This window comes from Chiloscyllium plagiosum, unplaced genomic scaffold (genome assembly GCF_037043375.1).
Source record: "Chiloscyllium plagiosum isolate Xiang-an unplaced genomic scaffold, Cpla_swu_hap1 HiC_scaffold_5, whole genome shotgun sequence".
Taxonomy (NCBI): domain Eukaryota; kingdom Metazoa; phylum Chordata; class Chondrichthyes; order Orectolobiformes; family Hemiscylliidae; genus Chiloscyllium; species Chiloscyllium plagiosum.
This window is the reverse complement of record NW_028270143.1, coordinates 118,919,478-118,940,378: the sequence shown is the minus strand read 5'-3', so window position 1 is coordinate 118,940,378 and position 20,901 is coordinate 118,919,478. Positions and strand designations below refer to the sequence as shown.

Here is a 20,901-nt window from a genome sequence, read left to right as displayed (position 1 = left end):
ACACAGGAATTGAACCTGTGCTTTTGGCATCATCCTACATCTCAACCAACTAAGCTAACCAACCTCCTATTAAATTTAAACTGCCTTTAAGGATCCAAATAGTATGTAAATGCCAAAAGCAGTGGGCCTAGCATTGAGAATCTTCAATATTGATTACTGTCTTATTAAGAACCACAAGAGAATTGAATAGCGACTTGGATGTTCAGCTTTTCCTGACCATTTCCTCAGGATAATAAGTCCCCATACTCACAGTTACACAAAACCAGAACTGACCCTTACAAGTCCCCTTGGCTAGTTTCACATAGATAGGCTTTCCCTACTGATTGCCTGTTCACTCTTTACATGTGGTGGTATGATACTGGGCAATTACAAGTCGTTACCATCAATGGGAGCATTAACTCAGCGGTTATCGCTGGAGTGAGAGTGTGTGGAGCAGATACATCCTCTCTGACACTATACTACCCACAGATTAGAAAGGCAAGATGACTTGACACCTGTCCTATGGATTGTGGCAGAATCAACTAATGGTTTCTGAATTCACAGTTCACTGCTTATTGGAGTTGTCTTCATGTAGGCCGACAGTCTCTCAATAGATGGGTCATCCATATATCTGTGGTGCTACTGGGACTGAACAACATTGCCTGTAACATGTAACAACAGACGCTGTTAGATACCAGGCAAACCCACTCTGTATTTATCACCAACATCATCACCTGTCAGGTACTTTAGTGGAAGCATGTGTGACGATGCAGTGGCTTTAAGAGGTGTATTTTGTCCTGGTTTCTTTTAAGACAGTAATTGAATGAGCAGTCTGTGGTAACGTAAACAGCTTGGGAGGCCTTGAAATTTTTTTAAAGGTTGGAACAATAGAAGTAGCCTGGATGGGTGTGGCCAGCTCTCACAAACCAGGATTTCGCAGTTTTGTTTTAGCTTTTAGCCGAAATTGTTGGAGTCTTCAAGAAGTAGATGCTATTTTTTTCCCATCTCTCTGTTACATCTCGAAGCTGGGGTTTCTCTTCCTTGCTCATTCCTGATGAAGGACTTTTGCGCGAAACGTCGAATTTCCTGCTCCTCGGAAACTGCCTGACCTACTGTGCTTTTTTCAGCACCATTCTAATCTAAACTCTGATCTCCAGCATCTGCAGTCCTCACTTTTGCTTAGTTTCTCTTCCTACTGCAGGTGTTGAATGTGAGAAAATCTGATTTCTGAATCTGTCTTTTTCCCAAATGCTATGTTTATGGGATGCTCCTATATTGGAAAAATTAATTAGTAACAATTACCGTATCTATTATTCTGCTAAGTTTTCCAACAGAGTTAAGTTATTCCAAGTTCATTGCTCTCTTGTTGGAATTTAACCATAGCGTTTGAATAAATTGCGTTTTGCTTAATATTGATCAGTCCAATCAGTTGAATTGCACCTGAAACAGAGCACGTTATGTTTGCCTTTGTAAATAAGAAAAAATGAGGGTCTAAGCTACCTTCTTAAAATATTTTGAGGGGGTCTGGTCTGGGCTGGTCCACAATACATGACCCATTGGAAACAGGTAAAATCGTCTGAGTTAAACAGCAGGCATGGGAACACCATAAAAAAGTGCTAAGTGATCATCAGGCCAAGAGCATTCAAAATTTAGGAGTTCATAGCATTGTCAGACAGCTCTGCATGTAGACCTCCCCACCAGCCTAGTTCTGCAGCCCGTAGAGTGACATTCATTTACTTTAATATAAGCCACACCTACAATATGACTGAGAAATGACTATGGGGCTTGCTCTCTGGTATCCATTTTGCATGCCAGTACAGCAGGCTGCACTAATTTACCACACAGATGAGAAATATTCAGCTGAATGAAACCTTTCCACTTTGCTGGAAAAATAAATCACCAATATTCGACATCTGAAAAAAACAATGTTTTAAATTACACAGATCTGTGGGCTGGCAACGTGTGGAAAGCTGGGTTTGATCTTCTTAAAAGGGTTAAGAACAGTTTCTTCTTATTGTGTCTGAGTCTAATTCAATGTTGGAGGATTCAATCTTTGAAACTGTTCCAATGGTTATAAAGTACTTACTCACACCCCACCAGGGCCCATAGCCCTGAACTCCATTCTATCATGCACTGGATTTTTTTTCAAGGAGGAGAAAGTGAAGGCTGCAGATGCTGGAGATCAGAGCTGAAAAATGTGTTACTGGAAAAGCGCAGCAGGTCAGGCAGCATCCAAGGAGCAGGAGAATCGACGTTTCGGGCATAAGCCCTTCTTCAGGATTCCCAAAACGTCGATTCTCCTGCTCCTTGGATGCTGCTTGACCTGCTGCGCTTTTCCAGCAACACATTTTTCAGTTTTTTTTCAAGTGTCTGGTCAAAAAAACACTTCGCATGTACACTGAACAATGTAAGTGTGTCAATTTGGATATAAACCTGTAGGTAAAACAGAATTTATGACACCTTTTCCTTGTGGTTAGAGTTTATTGACTTCTCAGTCACTCAGCTCATTCCACACCTTGGACCATACATTCCCCCTGTGTATTAACTCAGTAACTTAATCAGTTCACCCAACCAGAAGCTTAATTCTTGCTAATCAGACAGGAGGGAAAAGAAATTTCAGTTTCTGGAAATTAAAATGCAAATCCTGGAAATAATCTTCAACTTGGTGTCGAGGTGTCCAATTCAAATGTTCACACATACAAAACCTTCGGAACATGTTCACTCCCTTCAAGCTATGATAATGCCTCTATAAACACAGATTCTCTCATTATTTTACTAATTGGGTCGGGATTAGATAAAGGAATGTGTCATTAAAAATGAGAAAGCTGCTGTTGGCATTAAGGAAATTTGCATTAACAACTTAAAGTCATTAAATAGACAAGGTGCTCCTACAGACAGCTCAAAAAAGAATCAAATCCATTGCTTGGTAATTATTTAAATTATTATTACAATAATCTACTTTATTTCCCTCCACTTGTGCAACAGTTTTGCACTGAGTTAATTCAGTGCAAGCTTTAGTGTTTAACATCTCACCTGGAATGGTTGAGATCACTTTCAGAATTTGGAAGTGCTCCCAAATGTTTATAATGTTGAGACATGACCCAGTTTAACAAATTCAGTCACAAGTCTGTAGCATGCAAGAGGAATGGGAGAACAACAATAGAACACCATGAACAGCTGAGGCAGTAGCTGCAGGGAACTGGGAGGGGGTCAGAAGCAAGTCAAAGCCCCCATTTGTTGTCTGCAGCTGAGTCAGAATGAATTCTTACCTGGGATTACTGAAATGGTTTTCAACGCTCTCAATACTCTGAATGTTCGAAGAGCTGAAACATTACCTAGGTGCACAAATGATGTTATGTACCTGTAGAATAAAACCACAGTTATTTGGGATAGCAACACAATTCATGTCAGTTAGTCTGTCCTTTTCCTAGTTTTGTTTCACACTGTCACAGAGCACAGGAAAGGGCCCTTTGGCCCATCGAGGCAAAGGTGAGGGCTGCAGATGCTGGAAACCAGAGTCTAGATTAGAGGGGTGCTGGAAAAGCACAGCAGGTCAGGCAGCATCCGAGGAGCAGGAAAATCAACGTTTCGGGCAAAAGCCCTTCATCAGGAATGAGGAAGGGCTTTTGCCTGAAACGTCGATTTTCCTGCTCCCTGGATGCTGCCTGACCTGCTGTGCTTTTCTAGCACCACTCTAATCTAACCTTTGGCCCATCGAGTCTGTGCCAGTCAAAAACAAACACCTGGCTATTTTAATCCCATCTTTCAGCATTCAGCCTATCACCTTGTATACCTTGGCATCGCAAGTGCACATCAAAATGTGTTACAAAGAATTTAGTACACGGAGAGCCAGCCAGTCCAACTAGTCTGTGCAGGTTAACATATCACCCAAATCTCTTTATCCAATAACATTCATTCCTTGCCCTTCTTGCCAGTGTGCAGCCTCCCCCTGCACTGCTCGCCTCAACTATTCCTTGCAATAGAGAATTTGACATTCTATCCGCTCTCCGAATGAGCACATTTCTCTGGCATTCCCTACCGGATTCAGTAGTAACGATTGTACATTGAAGGAAAGGGCCTTCTTTGTAGGCTACATTGTATGGGGGAAGATGGACTGCTCATCCCTCCCTGTGCCCCCCCCACCCCAGACAACTCCCAACCTGCAAGGAAAGTCAACTGCCCTCTGTGTGATTCGGGGTGGTCAATGCATCCTGGCCTAGCCAGCGATATCCACATCCCAGGGATGAATGAATTTTTAAAAAGCCAACTCGTGCTGTGGGAACGTTAAGTTGCTTAATAATTAGACGGCCAAATCTACAGCCCCTGGATATCAAGGACCCTACAGGAAAGATAAGGCAAAAAGTAAAGCTCATGTCTGACCCTGAGAGTTCAATACTACAGAAAGCCACAAAACGAAAGGTGAAATCAAAAAAGAAATTAAGAAAACAAAGAGAAGGTGTGAAAGAATATGGCATGCAACCTTAAGGTGAAGTCAAAGGTGGAATTAGGCTGCTGAGTGGACCTCTCTAACTTCAAATAATGTTGATCTTGTTTTGTGGACCTCGTGTGCAACTGTTCGCTTGTATGCCTCACTCCATCTAAGCTTCCTGTGACCTGTATGTCCTTGTTTGCTGTGATCTGCCTGTACTGCTCCCAAAACTGAACGTTTCACTGTACTTCGGTACAGGTGACAACTTCAAATCAAATCAAATTATCCATGCATTAATTGTATGAGGATAAACAAGCAAAAAGCAAAGCTGATAACAATGTGTATATGTGTAGAGACAGAATGTGTTGGTATTATTCTTTATCAGTACTCTGCATGTGTCTACACCAAAAATAGGGAACAATGCAGATTTTATAGCTATGGAAGAGAAGTATAAAGTATTGATGTGGTAAACATATGGACAGAGGAAATTGAATTGAATTGAATTGAATTTATTGTCACGTGTACCGAGGCACAGTGAAAAGCTTTGTTCTTGCGAGCAACACAAATGTTAGTGGGATTAGCATTTGTGAATCTGAATAAATCACCCAGGATCAGGTAGAGGTACACTAGTCTATTAAAAAAAAATCAGAGAGCAAATAGCAGAGGTTCTGGACCTCATTTTCCAATCCTCATTGGATACAGGTACAAGGCCTGAAGATTAGAGGCCTCATTTTCCAATCCTCATTGGATACAGATATAGAGCCTGAAGATTAGAGGCCTCATTTTCCAATCCTCATTGGATACAGAAATAGAGCCTGAAGATTAGAGGACTGCTAATGTTGTACCTTTCTTTGAAAAAGTGAGAGAGAGATTGAATAATCACAGATCAGTCTGTCTAACCTCAGAAGTGGACTAACAATTGGAAGCAATCCCAACAGATAGGTCATTTGGAAAAACACAGATTAATCAGGTATGGTCAGCATAGATTGGTTAAAGGAAAATCCAATCTAACTAACTTGATTGAATTTATTTGAGAAAGTAACAAGGAAAATTGATGAGGACTTAAGTTCAGGAAACTAAAGTGTGGAAAACGTTTAGGTAACCATGTGAAATGATAAAAGCAAGATGTTACTGATAGTAACAACCCAGGAGGACAGAGCAGAAAGAAAGAATATCATCATAATCATGAGAGATTTTAATGTACATATTGACTGGAATGGTCAGATAGGCAAAGGAAGACAAGATGAAGAGTTCATAGAGTGATCTCAGGATACCTTCTTAAAACAGTATATTCTGGAGCTAGCCAGAGAGTAGGCTACACTGGATGTGACATTTGCAATGAAGGCATCCGTGGGTAGCAGTGATTATAATATGCATGAATTTTATATTCAGCTTGAGGAAGAGTGGGAGTGGGTATGAGACTCTGTTTGAAAGATTTAAATGAGGACAATTGTAAGGGCATGTCAGGAGAGCTGGCTAAAGTGAATTAGCAATAGGTCATTGAGACATAGGAACATTGAAGACAAGAGCAGGGGGAGGCCATTCAGCCCTTCAAGCCTTCTCCGCCAATCGTCCAACTCAATAGTCTAATCCTGCTTTCTCCCCATAACTTTTGATCCCATTCGCCCCAAGTGCTATATCTAACCGTCTCTTGAATACATTTAATGTTTTGGCATCGACTACTTCCAATGGGAATGAATTCCACAGGCTCACCACTCTTTGGGTGAAGAAATGTCTCCTCATCTCTGTCCTACATAGTCCACCCTGAATCCGCAGACTGTGACCCCTGGTTCTGGATGCATCCACCATCGGGAACATCTTCCCTGCATCTACCCTGTCTAGTCCTGGTGGAATTTTATAAGTCTCTATGAGATCCCCCCTCACTGGTTTGAACACCAGCAAAAACCAACCCTAACCTAGTCAATCTCTCCTCATATGTCAATCCGCCCATCCCGGAATAAGCCTGGTAAATCTTCGCTGCACTCCCTTGAGAGTAAAAGCATCCTTCCTCAGAAAAGGAGACCCAACTGCACCCAATATTCTAGGTGTGGCCTCACCAAGGCCTGTAAAAGCACAGCAGATCAGGCAGCATTGGAGGAGCAGGAGAATCAGGGCTTATACCTGAAACGTCAACCCTCCTGCTCTTCGGATGCTGCCTGACCTGCTGTGCATTTCCAGCCCCACACTCTCGACTCTGATCTCCAGCATCTGCACTCCTCACTTTCCCCTCACTGAGGCCCTTGAGAACTGCAACAACACATCCCTGCTCCTGTATTCAAAACCTCTCTCAATGAAGACCAACATACCATTAACCTTCTTTACTGCCTACTGCACCTGCATGCTTGCCTTCAGCGGTTGGTACACAAGAACACCCAGGTCCCACTGCACACTCCCCTCTCCCAATTTACAACAATAACCTCACATTTATCCAAATTATACTGCATCTGCCACTGATGCGCCCACTCACCCAACCTGTCCAGATCATGCTGAAGAATGCCTGTGTCCTTGTCACAGTTCACCCTCCCACCCAACTTGGAAATCATTTGCAAACTTTGAGATGTTACGTTTTGTTCCATCATCCACATCATTAATGTATATTATGAATAGCTGGGGTCCCAGCATCAGTCCCTATGACACCCCACTAGTAACTGCTTGCCAATTTGAAAAGGACCCATTAATTTATACTCTCTGTTTCCTCTCTGCCAACCAGTTTTCTATCCATCTCAATACACTTCCCCCAATCCCATGCACTTTAATCTTGCACAATAATCTCCTTTGTGGGACTATGGCAAACGTCACCAGGTCCCCAGAGTTGCAGTGGCAGATATTTAAGTGGATATTTCAGAATACACAGAATAGACACATTCCAACAAGGCTAGACCCAATATCTGTAGTTAACTAGAAAAGTTAAATATTTGTGCAAAGATGGGAGGGTGGTAGGTCAAAAGAGTATGAAAAACAGTGAAGTCTGTGCAAAAATTTAATAAAGAGAGAAGAATTAAGGTACAAGAGAAAGCTAGCCAGACATATAAAAAGAGAAAGTAAGAGTTTCTAACAATTCTTTTAAAAGCGATAACAAAGTGATGTTGATTTTATGGAAAATCAGGTTGGAGAATTAATACTGTAAAATTAGAAAATACAAAGTGAGTTTAATGGATATTTTACATCAGTCTTCACTGTAGATTGTATGTAACATTTTATCAGCAGTGATAAACCAGTAGATGGAAAGGATGGAAGAACTCTAGAAAATTACAATCACCAGGGAAGGGGTACTGAACAAATTGTTGGAACTATGGGCTTTCCCAAGTCCCAATGGACTTAATCCTTGAGTCTTAACAAAGGTACAAAACACTGGTAAGGCCACACCTGGAATATTGCATACAGTTCTGGCCACTGCATTATAGGAAGCATGTAGAAGCTTTGGAAAGGGTTCAGAGGAGATTTAAGTTGAAACTTTATTGCTGGAACAGCACAGCAGGTCAGGCAGCATCCAGGGAACAGGAGATTCGACGTTTCGGGCACAGGCCCTTCTTCAGGAATGAAGAAGGGCCTGTGCCCGAAACGTCGAATCTCCTGTTCCCTGGATGCTGCCTGACCTGCTGTGCTGTTCCAGCAATAAAGTTTCAACTTTGATCTCCAGCATCTGCAGACCTCACTTTCTCCTCAGAGGAGATTTACTAGGATGTTGCCTGGTATGGAGGGAAGGTCTTATGAGGAAAGGCTGAGGGAACTGAGGCTGTTTTCATTAGAGAGACAAGGGTGAGAGGTGACGTAATCGAGGCATATAAGATAATCAGAGGGTTAGATAGGTTGTACAGTGAGAGCCTTTTTCCTCAGATGGTGAAGGCTAACATGAGGGGACATAGCTTTAAATTGAGGAGTGATAGATTTAGAACAAATATCACGGGTAGTTTCTTTACTCAGAGGGTAGTAGGGGTGTGGAATGGCCTGCCTGCAACAGTAGTAGACTGTTAAGGGCATTTAAATGGGCATTGGACACACATATGGATAATAATGGAACAGTGTACGTTAGATGGGTGTCAGGCCGGCGCAACATCGAGGGTCGAAGGGCCTGTACTGTGCTGTAACATTCTATGTTCTATGTTCTTTACTGTTCATTGTGTCAAGGGGTTCATAGACATGGGAGGAGCAGACACACACATCACGAGGTGAAGAATAAGAATGGGAACTCAAGAAATGTTTTCACCAGAGATAAATGGAGTACCAAGCACAAGTCATTCCCTGAAACAGTACAAATTGAACCAAGAGATAATTCACCTCTGGAAAGAATTAGTGTTGTGTGAATGTGTTAACAAAGTTAGTAAATGAGATTTATCAGTCCAACTGAGACAGGATTTGTTAGGCTTCCTGTTCTGGGAGAAGCTGACAATTGTAAACAGAACCATATACCCCTCTTAAGACTATGCAAATGAATCACAATTGTCAAATCCTGATAAAAAGTGAGATGGATACCAAATCTTTATTGCAGATTTGCAGCTGATTATATATTCTAAAGGACTAAAGACCGCACGACTGCTGTGTTTTATTTATATACACCCAGTTACGTTGGTGTTGAACAAGCATCAAACCTTAATGAGAAAAGTCGTCATGCATTGCCTGAGTGCAGGAAAGCACAATATTTAAGGAAGGATGGGAATGTGTGTCAGGCAGTTCAGAGAAGGTTTACCAGACTAATATCTGGAATGGGTGGATTGATCAGGTTAGGTGTCATTCCACTGGAGTTTAGAGGAATAAGAGGCAATTTACAGAGTTGTACAACACAGAGGCAGACCTTTGCCCCAACGCTGGCCAGATATCTTGAATTAATCACAGCCCATTTGTCAGCACCCGGCCGATGCCCCTGCAAACCCTTCCTATTCATATACCCATCCAGATGCCTTTGAAATGTCATAATTGTACCAGCTTCCACCACTTCCTCTGGCAGCTCATTCCATACTCGCACCACCCTCTGCGTGACAATGTTGCCCCTCTGATCCCTTTTGAATCTTTCCCCTCTCAACTTAAACCTTTGTCCTCTAGTTTTGGATTCCCCTACCCTGGGGAAAAGATCTTGGCTATTTATCCTATCCATGACCCTCATGATTTTATAAACCTCTATAAGGTCTCCCCTCAGCCTCCAACGCTCCAGGGAAAACAGCCCCAACCTATTGGGCCTCTCCCTGTAGCTTAAACCCTCCGACCCTGGCAACATCCTTGTACATCTTTTCTGAACCCTTTCAAGTTTCACACCATCTTTCCTACAGCAGGGAGACCAGAACTGGTCACAGGTTTCTAACTTTGGCTTCAATGTACAGCTGCAACATGACATCCCAACTCCTATACTCAATACACTTATCAATGACAGCAAACATACCAAATGCCTTCTTCACCATCCTGTCTCCACTTCCAAGGAACTATACACTTACACCCCAAGTCTCTTTGTTCGGTGACACTCCCCAGGACCCAATCACTACGTGTATAAGTCCTGCCCTGATTTGTCAAAATACAACACCTCACACTTATCTAAATTAAACTCAATCTGCCACTTCTTAGCCCTTTGGTTCATTTGATCAAGATCCTGTTGTACTCTGAGGTAACCTTCTTCACTGTCCACTGCACTTCCAATTGTGGTGCCATCTGCAAACTTACTAACTGTACCTCTTATGCTCACATCCAAATCATTTATATAAATGATGAAAAGTAGTGGACCCAGCACCAATCCTTGTGGCACACCACTGGTCACAGGCTTCCAGTCCGAAAAGCAACCCTCTACTACCACCCTCTGTCTTCTACCTTTTGTATCCAATTGGCCAGTGTTCCCTGTATTCCATGTGATCTAACCTCATTAACCAGTCTACCTTGCGGCTGATTGAATCATATAAGATCCTGAAGGGTCTTGACAGAGAGGGAACATCTCAAAATAGGAGCCGATATTTAAAAATAAAAGGTCACCCATTTTAGACAGGGATGAGGAGAAAGGGGTCTTTGTCTTTAGAATTCTTTTCCAAACGTGGTGAAAGCAGAGTCTTTGGATACTGTTAAGGCAGAGATCGACAGATTCTTGGGAATCAAGAGTGTAGTTAGGAATATGGATTGAGATTACAATCAGAGGAGTTGTTGACAGTCGGAGGAGTTGTTGACAGTGAGGAAGCATGTGGCAGGTTACAGCAGGATATAGAGAAGCTGCAGAGCTGGGCAGAAAGGTGGCAGATGGAATTCAATGTAGCTAAGTGCGAGGTGATTCACTTTGGGAAGAATAACAAAAAGATGGGGTACTGGGCTAATGGTCGGATACTTGGTAGTGTGGATGAGCAGAGGGATCTTGGTGTCCATGTACACAGATCTCTGAAAGTTGCCACCCAGGTAAATAGTGCGGTGAGGAAGGCATATGGCGTACTGGCTTTTATTGGTAGAGGAATTGAGTTCCGGAGTCCTGAGGTCATGATGCAGTTGTATAAGACTCTGGTACGGCCGCATCTGGAATATTGTGTGCAGTTTTGGTCGCCATACTATAGGAAGGATGTGGAGGCATTGGAACGGGTGCAGAGGAGGTTTACCAGGATGTTGCCTGGTATGGAAGGAAAATCGTATGAGGAAAGACTGAGGCACTTGGGGCTGTTTTCATTAGAGAAAAGAAGGTTTAGGGGTGACTTGATTGAGGTGTACAAGATGATTAGGGGGTTAGATAGGGTCGACAGTATGAACCTTTTCCCGCGTATTGAGTCGGGTATTACAAGGGGGCATAGCTTTAAATTAAGGGGGGGTAGATATAGGACTGATGTTAGGGGTAGGTTCTTCACTCAGCGAGTCGTTAGTTCATGGAATGCCCTGCCAGTAACAGTGGTGGACTCTCCCTCTTTATGGGCATTTAAGAGGGCATTGGATAGGTATATGGAGGATAGTGGGTTAGTGTAGTTTAGGTGGGCTTGGATCGGCGCAACATCGAGGGCCCAAGGGCCTGTACTGCGCTGTATTCTTCTATGTTCTATGTTCTATGTTCTATAGATCAGCCGCGATCTTACTAAATGACAGAACAGGTTCAAGAGACTGAATGGTCTCCTCTGCTCCTAAACACTATATTTATATGTCTGTATGTAATTGAAAATCCAATCACCTTTAGCCAGCTAGGACTGATGGTCAGCTTATCTTCAAATAATAAGTCAAGCTGTACATATCAGGATTTTTGGAGCACATGTGGGATATTTGGAGAGTTTCTGGCTGATCTTAACACTATTTTCAGTTTGAAACAATAAGTAAATTATTTAATGACCCTGTGAAGGACTACTGTCTGTTACGAGTCCTGCAGAACACGATATTGCACCTCAGCTATTGACCCTGTTGTGTCTGTTATGCCCCCTTTTGTTTTAGTTTTAAATCGATATTGTGTTTAAACAAACTAGCAGCTGCCTCAGGCTGTTTGAGGCTGAACCAGTGATGGGAAAAGAGCATCAAGGTCTCTCTGATGGCTAATGTTCTTGATCTGGTATGGGAATTAAGTTATCCAGAGCAATAAAGCACACTCCCTTACATTCCAAAATGTGGTTAACTCCTAACTGTTTGCAAAGGCAAAATTATAATTTCTGCTCCAAACTGCAGCGACTCTCTGCCATACTGGCAAGATTAAATTCAACTTTTTGTTAATAGATTTTTTTTGTCCTTTCCAAATATCTCCTTTGTCATACTCCTGTGTATCATAGAACATAGAATAGCCCAGCACATAAACAGGCCCTCAGTCCACGATGTTATGCTGAACATGACACCAAATTAATTTAATCCCTTATGCCCTTGGTCCATATCCCTCATTCCTTGCATATCCATGAGCTTATCTAAAAGCCCCTTAGAAGCCCCAATCGTACCTGCCTCCACCACCACCCCGGCAGTGCGTTCCACACTCCTACTACTTTGTGTGTAAAAGACTTGCCCCTCACATCTCCTTTGAACTTGCCCCCTCTCACCTCAAATACTTGCCCCCTTGTATTAGACACCTCAACTCTGAGAAAAAAGATTCTGCCCGTCAGCTCTATCTATACATCTCATAATTTTATAGACTTCTATCAAGTCTCCCCTCAGCCTCTGCCACTCCAGAGAAAACAACCTGAGTTTTTCTAGCCTCTCCTTATAGCTCATACTCAATATCCCTGACACTTCATGCGAGTGTGATTCGTCATGGTTCAACCAGGCAATTTTCTCTCCAACAATGGAAACTGGGCATGACCAGCAGCAGGATTCCTAGTTGATTTTCTTTATTATATTCCTAACCCACAGGCAGTGCAGCCAATGATGTGCTTATACTGGGATCAACTCTCCTCCTGTACAGATCTGAGAATTTCCTGGGTTGTACACCTCAGCACCACAAGCTAAGTGCTATGTTTAAGTTGGTTAACTGTAACTGAATGTTCACATATTATTGAAACTGACAGACCAAATGTGCTTATCTTTCTCCCAATATCTACAAATAGTAAAAGCTGGCAAAGGAAGATAGCTAATTAGCAACAAAATAGGTGGACTCACACTTGGACCCGAGGGCTAAGCTGTGGCATTGATACTTTACATCTGTCTTTACAAAGGAAGCAGAGAGGTTCATCAAATCATGAGGGGCATAGATAGTGTTAACTATATCTTGTCCCAAGGATGGAGGGATTTCAAGACTAGGAAGGATACTTTTAAGGTGAAAGGAGAGAGATTTAAGAAAGACATGAGGGGCAAAGTTTTTACACAGAGGGCGGTTTGCATGTGGGATGTCCAGAGGAAGAGGTAGATATAGACCCAGTTACAACATTTAAAAGACACTTGGATAAGTACATGAACAGGAAAGGTTTGGAGGGATATGGGCCAGCAGCAGGCAGGTGGGACTGGTATAGTTTGGGATTATGTTCGGCTTGGACTGTTTGTACAGAAGGGTCTGTTTCTGTGCGGTATGACTCTGTGACCAGCCCAGCAATGACAGACCAGTGGTGGGGAAACTTCTAGAAACAGTTATTCAGGATAGCATGAATGATCATGTGGACAAAAGTAGGTTAATTAAGGACAGTCAGAGTGTATTTCCTGAGGGAGAATCATGTTTAATTAACTCGCTGGAATTCTTTGAGGAGGTACCATGTGGTGTTATGTGGTGTGCATGGACGTTCTAAAGGCATTCAATACAGAGCCACACAACAGGCATGTGATAAAAGCTACAGCTCAAGGAACAGAAGAAACCGTAGCAACATGGATATAGAAGTGGCTGAGTGAGGGGTAATGGCAATTTTTCAGTCTGGAGGGAGTTTGTATTGCAGGTGCCCAGAGCTGGTACTGGGACCATTGATTTCCCTGATAGATGTTAATGATTTTGGAGTGCAAGCAGACTCTACATAACTTGGAAAATTGTCAACGGCGAGGAGGACAACGTAGAATTTCAAATAAACTTTAACAAGTCAGTGGAGTGGACAGAAAAGTGATAGACAGAGATCACTACAGAGAAGCATACACTTCAGCTGCAGGAAGATGGGAAGACAGTATAAAATAAATGCTACTGTTATAAAGGATGGCAGGATGCAAGAGACCATGGTGCATATGAGCATGAAGCATTGAAGATGGTCGGACAGGTAAAATGAGCACCTAATTAAGCACCTCGTATCCTAGGCTTAGTTAAACAGGTCATATAGTGCAAGAGCAAGGAGGGTCTGCTGCATCTCTATAAGCTAAACCTTAGCTTGAGCATCGTGTACAGTTCGGGACACCACCCTGTCAGAAGAATGTGAACACGTTGGAGGGAGGTGCAGAAGAGATTTATAAGAATAGTTCCAAAGTAGGACTGTTCAGTTATGAGGACAGATTGGAGAGTTTGGGATTGGTTTCATTGAAGAGGAGAAGGCTGGGATGAGATCTCAAAATCAGGAGAGGTTTGGATAGAGTATACAGAGAAAAAAAAGCACTCAAAAGATTCAAAAGCAAGAGGGCACAGATTTAAAGTGATTGCAAAAAAGAGGGAAATCTGTGGGGAGAAATGCAAGGACCACATTTTTGTTTTGGCCCATGGAGTGAAAATGGGGGAAAGATACTGCTTTAAACCAAGGAAACCTTGGAAGAAAAAGTGATAGTTTTACTGGAACTCAGTGTGTGTGGTATCTACAATGTTGCTTTATTTGAGCAGTTACAGAGGATACTAGACGCCCCCCCTCAGCATCATGTGTATGCCTCAGAAGTATTTTCCCCAGAGAAAGTCTTTTGATTAGTTTTTCAATCAGGACCAGTTGCTGTAGGCTTAGGAGGGCTCACCATAGTAACAAACACTTCTGGGCAAGTGGCAACAGCCATAGACAGTATAGAGACAACAGAAAAGCATGTCCAAGCTAAGATAAAACAGGTCACTCTCTCTCTCTCTCTCTCTTTCTCCTGTGTGAAAATATAACAGAAAATCTTCCGGTGGCTGTTCTCACTCGCTATGTCCCTGCAAATTCCTTTCTCTGCAAATTCCATTGATGAAAGAAAAAAGAGGAAGGTAAAAAAACAAATCCCCTTCAGAAAATATGAATCCTCAATCAGTGAGAAAGACTAAGAATCAGGTGACTCACAACTTGGTGTCCTTGATTAAGAGGCAAAAGTTGTTGAGAGAAATCAACTCATCGATATCTGTAATCGGAAACTCTACCGTGTGGAAATAGTCCATTCGGCCCATCACATCCTCACTGACCCCTCGAAGGGCATCCTACCTGAACCATGCATTGCCCATGACTAATCCACCTAGCATCCACCCTCACCTGCACACCTTTAGACCATGGGAGGAAACCGGAGCACCCGGAGGAAACCCACACAGACACGAGGAGAATGTGCAAACTCCACACAGACAGTCACCCGAAGGTAGACTTGAACCCAGGTCCCTGGTGTTGTAAGGCAGTAGTGCTAACCACTGAGCCACTGTGCTGGCCCCAAACTGTTCACCTGATCTTTTCTCTTTACTGTGTAAAGGTAAAATACTGTGGATGCTACAACTTGAAACAGGTAAAAAAGGTGGAGAAGCTCAGTAGGTCTGGCAGCATCTGTAGAGAGAGAAACAGAGTTAACGTTTTGAGTCATTCAGAACTGAAAAAGTTTAAAGTTTTCTTCAAACATTAACTCTGCTCTCGTCCCACAGATGCTAACAGACCTGCTGAGATTCTCCAGCAAATTCTATTATTTGCTTCAGATTTCTAGCATCTGCAGTTTTTTTGTTTTATTTTATTAATGACAAACGTCAAACAGTCTGCTGGATGATCAACACACGAGCATTACAAAATGATTTGAAAAGACACAGAGAAGTTTCTAGAAGCAGTTGGGGGGAGGGGTAGGGGTGAGGTGGGTTAAGGAAAAAATAAAAATCAGCTGGCCACGACAGAACAGACAAAAACTGCTAAATTCAACAAGCATCTGGAGATTCCTCTCAGAAACAGTGCAAGTTGAAGGGGAAAAAAAAATGAGGAAATTGTCAGCCTTTTACGTCGAATTTATTTCATTACTTACGCCATTAAAATAACACTGAAATCCAACCAATTCCATGGATCTCGAAGGAAGGTGAATGCATCAATGCAGAATCCTCTTGCCAATATTTTTATCATTGATTCAAAAGTGTAAATGCCAGTGAAAGTATACCTGGTTAAAGTATTTGGAAATGAAACAGCATTAGCAGGTGATGAAGGGAGTCCTGTTGCATTTTGGCTCAGGCGCAACATGAGCCACCTCATGTGATACCTCAGGATATAAGATGGCGGATGTGATACCTCAGGGATATAAGATGGCGGATGTGATACCTCAGGGATATAAGATGGCGGACAGCGAGGTGGAGAAGCAGTGAGGTTGTCAGCCTTACAATGATCGCAAGCTTCAAAACAATTTCTTGATGAGTTGGTGGCCGTCAAGTCAGGGATGGACAATATTTCGCAAGTCACTTTGTACCAAAGAGTGCATCTTCGGCCAAGTCAATGGAAAGGAATGAGAATATGAAGCATTCAGTATTATTCTCGCCAGTACCAGTGACTGTAGACCATATCTCTCAATTGTTTCAGCCAAGGCTCACTTTCTGATCATTTTCCCAGTCATTGTGTTTGCTCTGTCAGACTTTCGTTCAGAAAATGGTACACACAGTGTTACTGTGAAAGAATTGCCTGTTCTATCTGCTTAATTAATCTATCACATACTTTCAAAAACCCACCACATAAACAAGGACATTAGAATGTTAAGGAGTAGCGAAAATCTGACCCAAACGATAATCATCTTCCTTTTTAATAAATCATGCCAATTGCCATGTCCACCTCACACCCAATCTCTCCAGAAATGCATTTAACTTATACTTTTAAATGTTTCATGCTGAATTAGATCATAGAATAGAATCACTACAGTGTGAAAGCAGGCCATTCGGCCCATCAAGTCCAAGCTGGCCCTCTGAAGAGTATCCCAATCAGACCTATCCCTCTACCCTATCACCAAACCTTGCATTTCCCATGGCTAATCCACCCAGCCTGCACATCCCTGGACACTAGAACTAATTCAACATGGCCAATCTACTTAATCTACACGTCTTTGGACTGTGGAAGGAAATTGGAGCACCCAGAGGGAACAGACACAGAAATGGGGAGAATATACAAACAATCATTTACGGATCTGCAAGTTCTTAATGACCTCAAGCCTCACCATTTCAGCCCTGCTTGTCAGGCATGGATAGGCCATGGTTTTGAACTGAGGATATGAGCCCCATGTCCAGAATTGCTGCAGAGAATCCGAAGCAGCATCAATGAATATGAATCACAAATCTGTCACAACGGTGACCATTTTAGATTAGATTCCCCTACAGTGTGGAAACAGACCCTTTGGCCCAACAAGTTCACACCGACCCTCTGAAGAATAACCCACCCAGACCCATTTCCCTTTGATTAATGTGCCTAACACAATGGGCAATTTATCATGGCCAATTCACCTGACCTCAGCAGTGACCATTTTACCACCACTAAATGTTGGCAATGTTAAAAACAATGTTCAAACAATCTCCCAGTCAGGAAGTGTCTTATTTTTCTTAGATGATGAATTTTAGTGACCGACAATGGAAAACCTTTTAGTTGCGTGGTTTGGGTCCCTGCTTTAGACTGACAGCTGTGACCAAGCTATACCAGAATTGCCGGCAACATAAATATCTGTCAGAAGTCACACAACCAGGTTATAGTCCAACGCAGAAGCTTTCAGAGCATTGCTCCTTCATCAGGTAGCTACTAAGACAGGATACATAAGGCACAGAATTTATAAGTAAAAGATCAAAGTGTCATAGAATTGATGTGATGTATTAGACAAACCTCGATGTCTTTAATCACCGCGAATAATGATGCAGGTTTTGATTGATTAATATGTAAATCCCAGGATTTACAGCACTGAGATAACTTAAGGTTTTATCAGTATACAAAAACAAAGTGACATCTCAGCTCAGAAAATGCCACCATTCCAAGTGATTACATACTTATGGCACAGGAGGAGGCCATTCAGCCCACTGCTCAATCTCCAGCCTTTACCTATATCCCTGCATTCCATTTCTATCCAAATAATCATCCAGCCCTCTCTCAACTGAACCCGCCTCCATCACATTTCCAGATAGCACAATCCAGACCATAACTTCACTTTAAATAAGAGGAAACCAACGCTGGGTCGGAAGTGTCTCAGGCCTCCATTTTGTGAATGGGTCTCTCTCAGATGTTTCTGACTAACCTCCCTTGTGTGTACCACATTCTGAAGGTTTCGAATTGAGAGGTATGCTCTGATCTCTTGTTTTAAGGATGAGAAATGACTCCCAGGGTTCATTTCATGCTAAATATCAATGAACCCCTGCTTTTGATCGAAACATCATTGTCAAAAACTCCCTCTGAGGTGAGTAATTACATCATCAATCAGGCCTCTTCATTAAAGGAAGGAAGAGTCACTTGTAGCTGTTCAACTTTCAAACCCCTTTTTAATCAGTTACCATTACTTAACATAGCGGAATTGATAGAATTCCTTGCAATGTCGCTATGATGAAGTGACAATGGTAATGTCAACAGCGTAATGTAGAATTATGGAGAGCTTCAGTCACATTGGTAACTATTAAAGACCATCCTTATTCAATTCCTTTAATGAAAATTCAGGCAGGGAGCAAACCATCTTCGAGAATGAAATAGAACTTTGGTCGTATCATGATTTCAGTTCAATGCAGCATGAGCGTATGTTGCTAGCAAGTTATGAACTGAGTATACCAAAAAATGTAAACTTACTTTCCAGCTAGCAGTCACAAGGCAAGATAAACCTGGTAAAGCGTTTCATTGGGACAGATAAGGGCACAGTTCAAAGGTCAATATTATTTAAGGAATTTGGGGCAGTAGCAAAAGAGAAAAGAGCATAGTTTATAAAAGGTTTGTTCACAAATAAATTCAGAAAATAAATTAGCAAGAAGTGTGGTTTCATACTCACTCAACATTCTTTGTCCATGGGGCAGGGTCAGACATGGTCATGAACACACAATTGGTCAAAATAGTGCACATAATGAATATGTTGAACAATGTGGAACATGAGTTAAGGAGAAATTTTAGAACACTCGACCTTGTTTTCCAATGCGTGTTTCTTTTAAATAAGAAAGTGGTGAGATTCATCATGATGTTTCACTTAGCTATTCATTTGCTGAATTAGTGATTCAGAAACCAGCAGAGTTGCATTATTGGTCTTTCCCATCTGTTGTACGTTGTCTGATTGGGATACGGAATATTTTTTCATCAACCTGTTTAGAGATGTTATCACATGCCTCTGGAGTACATAGGACTTCAAACAAGGTCATATGGCTCAAAGGGAGGGACACTACCACTGCACCACAAGTGGGTTATGGGATAATGGTCAGCTGTCCTAGCCCTTATTGTCATTGTCACTCACACACAAATGGAGATACAGACACACACACACACACATACACACAAATGGAGATACAGACACACACATACACACAAATGGAGATACAGACACACACATACACACAAATGGAGATACAGACACATACACATACAGAGACACAGACACAGACACATATATTATAATAGATTCCCTAAAGTGTGGAAACAGACCCTTCAGCCCAGCAAGTCCACATCAATCCTCCGAACAGCAACCCACCCAGACCCATTTCCCACTGACTAATGCACCTAATACTGTAGGCAATTTAACATGGCTAATACACGTGGCCTGCACATCTTTGGACTGTGGGAGGAAACCAGAGAACCCGGAGGAAGCCCACATAGACACGGGGAGAATGTGCAAACTCCACACAGTCGCCCGAGGCTGGAATCGAACCTGGGATCCTGGTGCTGTGGGGCTACAGTGCTAACCACTGAGCCACCGTGCCGCCCAATATACCACCCACAGACACACACACACATATGCCACACCCTTACACACTCCTCCTGCATACCCGCACACACATATATATATATATATACACACATACCACATACCCATATTCCCATTACATTCATTTATAGAATCACAAAATCTTATTCTCTCTGAAAGAGTTCTGCAGTTAGTCCCAGGCTATTTTCCTTTAGCCCTGCTGCTTTACTGTTTCAATTTCGATTCAATTTTCACCCATGTCAGCTTCTTTTGTGAATTATCTTCCCCATGTGTCCTTTGCTTTGCCATTGGAAACAAAGTCCCATTATTTTTTTTCCGAAGTCCTTTCTGACATTGAACACCTCAATTCAATCCTGCCCCATGTGTGTTTTTGCCCGATGGAGGATAACACCAGCTTTCCTGGATTCTCCACAAAGCTGACGTCCTCTCTCCATGGTCCCTTCATGGTAAAGTTCCTCTGCAACTTCACCAAAGCCATGATATCCTCTGGTTTGATGGATACATGTTTGTTGAATGTTTTTAAAAAAAAAGGCGGCTTGAATTTATATATCACATTTAATCATCTCAATGTGGGAAAGGAACTGTGGTGGGGGGGGTGGGGGAGAGGTGATTGGAAAAATGGATGTTGCATGCACATGTGAAAGAGGGACAGGTATAGGCCACTTGGCTGTTTGAACCTGCTCTGTCACTCAGTAAGATCAGGGCTGATCAGACTTCAACCTCAACTCCATATATCCCTCGATAACCTCTCATCTTCAATATTTTATTCAATACTGAGTCTGTGTACGGCAGAGGTGCTGTCTCTACTCCCTTGGCCAGGGGCTTTGTAAGGTGAGTCCCTATTTGAGATTGGATGATAATGATAGGCTTGTCTTAGTGCAGCTGAAGAGGTGAGCTGTCAGGCTGCCTCTCATACATGTGCACAGGCAGTGAGAGAAGGAGGTGCCAGGCTCAGGCAGGATGGGACAGGAGCTGCAATGCTACAGGACCCCCATCCCACCCCCATGTTCAAAACACTTCACTTGCAAATTCTTGCTGGGAATAAGGATCACCCTGGTGGAGCAGATTTTACAGAGTCATCCTCACAGAGAGTGCCAGGCTCAGAGTGTGACTCGATCACGAATCAGCTCCTG

At 42.5% G+C, this 20,901-nt stretch overlaps 1 protein-coding gene across 10 annotated transcripts in view; it reads right to left on the bottom strand.

Moving 5' to 3' along the window:
- Positions 1–20,901, bottom strand: part of scn5lab (sodium channel, voltage gated, type V-like, alpha b) — a 469,981-nt gene that overhangs the window by 315,278 nt on the left and 133,802 nt on the right. For all 10 annotated transcript variants that reach the window (XM_087987589.1, XM_087987592.1, XM_087987588.1 and 7 more), the window contains 3 exons: positions 18,848–18,938; positions 15,887–16,015; positions 3,249–3,340 (listed from right to left, as the gene is read on the bottom strand). In XM_087987589.1, the coding sequence (XP_087843715.1) occupies positions 3,249–3,340; positions 15,887–16,015; positions 18,848–18,938 (312 nt within the window). The remainder of the gene's footprint in view (positions 1–3,248; positions 3,341–15,886; positions 16,016–18,847; positions 18,939–20,901) is intronic.